Below are 4387 nucleotides of genomic sequence, written 5' to 3' on the forward strand. Positions count from 1 at the left end.
CAGAGGACTACAGACTGAAGGGGGGCACAGAGGACTACAGACTGAAGGGGGGCACATGGGACTACAGACTGAAGGGGCACAGGGGATTACAGACTGAAGGGGGCACAGGGGAGTACAGACTGAAGGGGGCACAGGGGACTACAGACTGAATGGGGCACAGAGGACTACAGACTGAAGGGGGGCACAGGGGACTACAGACTGAAGGGGGGCACCGAGGACTACAGACTACAGGGGCAGAAGAGAGACGAGCAACACTGATAAGAACAAGTTACAGTAAAATAAAGAGATTGAATATCAAAGTGAAATAAAAGATGAAATCCAGAAGATCGTCTTCAGTTTCCTGTTCAGAGACAAGACGACACATCAGTTACTCACACACATAAACACAGGTGAACGCCGAGCCGGTGATGTTCTGCCTCTGCTGCTTCCTTTTTGTACAAGTCAGAATTAATGTGCATTACATTACATGACCTAAAAATAAAAAGTGCATTGCAGACCCAGATGATCTGGAAGCTAAGTTTATCAAACTTGCAGCCCACATATTGATGTTTCCTCTTGCAGATCTGTTTCGTCTATCCTTATCTACCTGTACTGTGCCACAAATTTGGAAAGCTGCAAGAGTTACACCACTCTTCAAAGGTGGAGACCAATCTAATGTGAATAATTATCGTCTGATTTCTATCATTTGTGCAGTTGCTGAAATTTTTGAGAAATTCATTTTTAATCAAATAACTTAGTACATTAATAATTATAACATTTTATCTCCACATTAATCTGGCTTTAGATCCAATTTTTCTACTTTAACTGCTCTTGTAAAATTTACAAATGATGTCTTCTTGGGTTTTGATCTGGTAATTTCATTGGTGCTGTTTTTATTGATCTCTCAAAAGCCTTTGACATGGTTGACCATTACCTTCTACTAGATAAGCTTTCCTCTATTGGTCTGAATCAACATGCTTTGGTTTAACTCCTATTTGCATAATAGAGGTCAGTGTGTTGTTTACCAAGGATTCCAGTCAGATTATTTAATTGTTGATAAAGGTGTTCCTCAAGGATCAACTTTAGGCCCCTTACTTTTCTCGATCTTTATCAATGACCTGGCACAAGTTTGTTCTCACTGTGAAGTAGAGCTTTATGCTGATGACACTGTCATCTATACCTCTGACCGGGATTTACTGCAAGTCCAAACAACTCTTCAATCTGATTTTGATACAACAATGGCTGTTTAATAATAAACTTCTGTTGAACATGAAGAAATCCTGCTGTGGTGGTGATGGCACAATGGATAAAACACGTGCCTTTGGTGTGAGAAACCCAGGTTCAATCCCCCACTGTAACCCATCCACCATTGTGTCCCTGAGCAAGATTGGATAAAAGCGTCAGCTAAATTAATAAATGTGCTGTATGGTGTACAATACAAAATTACAGATGTGGTTCTCGTTTTGAAATACAGTTTTTAGACGGGTACCTTATGGAGAATGTTGAGGAATTTAAATATTTGGGCCTTTGGTTGGACCCCAGCCTCACTTTCAAGATACATATTGACAATATTAGCAAAGTATATGGATGCCTTAACACTCAGATCACACTTGTTTTGCAACTAAAGTCAGAAAAAAATGATTTACCAATACCAATCATTGATTATGCAGACGTAGTTTACACTAATACTTTCGAGTCCACTCTCAGACCCCTTAATGTTGTATTCAATTCCATTTGCACATTTATATTGAACTGTCCATTTAAAACTCATCATTGTCTTATATATGATTCACTAAACTGGCTGCAACCTAAACCACAAAGGGATTACCACTGTTTATCTTTAAATATGTTTATTCCAACTGTCCTGCATACCTTAAACAGTATTTAATTCCTTATTGCTCGACATACGTACTCACTTAGACACCGCCAATGTCCAACATTTTTTACGGTACCGAGGTTATTTTCTGTAGCTGGTTGGAGAGCATTTCAACATAAAGCCCCTGAGGATCGGATTAACCTTCCTCTGTTCTTGAGATCTATTTCCACTTTGAGTTAATTCAAATCATCACTTTTTCTTTTCTTTTCTTAAAACTACATGTTCTTTTTTCAGGGGTACCAATATTATTACATATAAATGGTTTATCTCAAAATATACAGTAGTATGAATATAAGCTTGACTTTTTTTATCTTGATTTTCTTTGGACATTTCTATGGAGGTGTGACTTTATCCTGTATGTTTTATTTGTCATGAGGCATATTGATAAACAACACATTAGTTGTTTAGTGCACTCTGCTGATTATTTTGTCAATGTGCTTCAGTTTATTTGCTATGTTAATTGTGGGTGTCAGGTTTGTTTTGTATATCAGATGGTACATGTTAAGGGGTTATCCTGAAATAAATTCAATTCAATGTGAGTCAGTTGTCAGACATTACATTCATTCATTCATTTAGGAGCAACAAGGGATCAAGTGTCTTGCTCAGGGACACAGTGGTGGATGGGTCACAGTGGGGGATTGAACCCAGGTCTCTCACACCAAAGGCATGTTTCTTATCCACTGTCCCATCACCACCAGTCATCCAGCCAATACTTCGCACTAACCGTTTCTTGAACATATATATGACATATGGACCCAGGGTCAAGATCTGTTGGTGTCAGTTTGTAACGTATCGGGCAGCCCCGCAGTGTCATAGTTCAACGCAGTGGGGTGGAAATCCGACCCTAAAGGCAGGTGTAGCATATTAAACAGAGAGTCAGAGGAAGGAGGTTGTTTGAGTGGATGGTGAGCCAGAAACCGGATTTTCACCCAGGAGACTGGTGCTCTTCAACATTGAATGTTTTTATTTGAGTTACGTAGGTTTCATAACGGGCAGCACAGTGGTGCAGTAGTTAGCAATGTCGTTTCACAGCAAGAAGGCCTTGCGTCTCCGGTTGCTCCAGCTTCCTCCCTTTATCCAAAGACATGTAGGCTAGGTTAACTGGTGACTCTAAATTGTCCTTAGGTGTGAGTAGTTGTTTGTATATGTGTGGCCCTGCGATGGACTGGCGACCTGTCCAGGGTGTACCCTGTCTTTGTCAGCTGGGATTGGCTCCAGCCCCCCTGCGACCCTGTACAAGTGGTTGACGATGAGTGAGTGAGTGAAGTTACATAAGTAAAGTAACTTTGTCATTCTAACCCAAACCAGGATCTTTTCCTAAACATAATCGAGTAGTTTTGGTGCCTAAACCTAACACAACTGCACACAACATGCTTTTATTTAGAAAGTACTTGATTGCGGAGCCGTAAACATTGACAAACGACACTAAAGGTACCTAGGTAATGTGTGTCCTCTCCGTCCTGTAGGTAAGTCTGTGTTTTCATTGTCGCTTCTCCGTCCTGTAGGTAAGTCTGTGTTTTCATTGTCGCTTCTCGTTCTTGTTGAGTCTCGGATCTATTTTTGGATTTCTGTCCTTCTGTTGGATGTGTTTATTCCTTGGACTGCCTGCTTCATCTGTTCGTGGCTATCATCTTGTAAATAATGGTTTCCTTGGTAAACGTCACATGTCACCTGGTATATTATATTAATTCATTTAGCTGATGCTTTTATCCAAAGTGACTTACAATTGCTATACATGTCACGCCTCTGGAGCAACGAGGGGTTAAGTCTTGCTCAGGGACACAATGGTGGATGTCTTACCGTGGGAATTGAACCCCTGTCTCCCGCACCAGGTGCCACCACCTGGTAATAGTGTTTACTGTTGTGTATTATTTATCTTAATGTTTTCATTAAGTTTCTCCTACACCTGTTCAACACTGACGCTACAGGGCTTCCTCCAGGGCTTTGAACTCTGACGCTTAGGGGCTCCCCAGTGCCAACGGGTCATCACCGTGCAGCCACATGTGACGACCTGGGAGTGAGAATGGGTTGTTCGTACCTGTCTTATTCCTGCGGAGCCAAAGAACCCCGACCAGGACCTGAACCAGAAGAACCAGAGAACCCACAGCTGCTCCAGCTGTTAGGAGGGGAAAGGTGAGAGGGGAGGAGGACAATGGAGGAATAGAAGGAGAAGGATGTGGAGGAGGAGCAGTAGGGCCTGGAGGAGAGCAGTTTATCAGCAGGTCAGCAGGTTCGTTCATATGATCTAAACAGGAAGTGATGTCAGTGTCCTGACCTCTGACGCTCAGCCGTCTCCGAGGAGATTCTTCAGTCTGATCAAAATAACACCAGTAGAAACCTTCATCAGACGGCTGGACGTTACGGATGGTAAACTGGCCTTCAGGTCCAGATCCAAGTTTAGAACCATCCCTGATGAAAAAGGCTTCGAGTGCGACCTGATCTTTGCTTCTACAGCGCAGAGTGACATCACTTCCTGCCACCACAGGAAGTGCAGGAATCTCCAGAGAAACCTGAGGACCTGAAGAAGAAACA

General features: G+C 42.2%; 1 protein-coding gene across 3 annotated transcripts in view; it reads right to left on the reverse strand.

Annotated features, from left to right (window-relative positions):
* Positions 1-8: 8 nt before the first annotated feature.
* LOC123977800 (Fc receptor-like A) overlaps positions 9-4387 on the reverse strand; it is a 12511-nt gene continuing 8132 nt past the window's right edge. Inside the window, exons 4-5 of one of the 3 annotated variants that reach the window (XM_046060775.1) lie at positions 3894-4373; positions 9-340 (exon numbers count right to left, since the gene is read on the reverse strand). In XM_046060775.1, the coding sequence (XP_045916731.1) occupies positions 333-340; positions 3894-4373 (488 nt within the window). In that variant the 3' untranslated portion in view covers positions 9-332. Of the gene's footprint in view, positions 341-3733; positions 4374-4387 lie in introns of those variants that run through there. The other 2 variants (XM_046060776.1, XM_046060774.1) reach the window with 2 other exon arrangements.

The sequence above is a fragment of the Micropterus dolomieu genome, linkage group LG10, assembly GCF_021292245.1.
Source record: "Micropterus dolomieu isolate WLL.071019.BEF.003 ecotype Adirondacks linkage group LG10, ASM2129224v1, whole genome shotgun sequence".
Taxonomy (NCBI): domain Eukaryota; kingdom Metazoa; phylum Chordata; class Actinopteri; order Centrarchiformes; family Centrarchidae; genus Micropterus; species Micropterus dolomieu.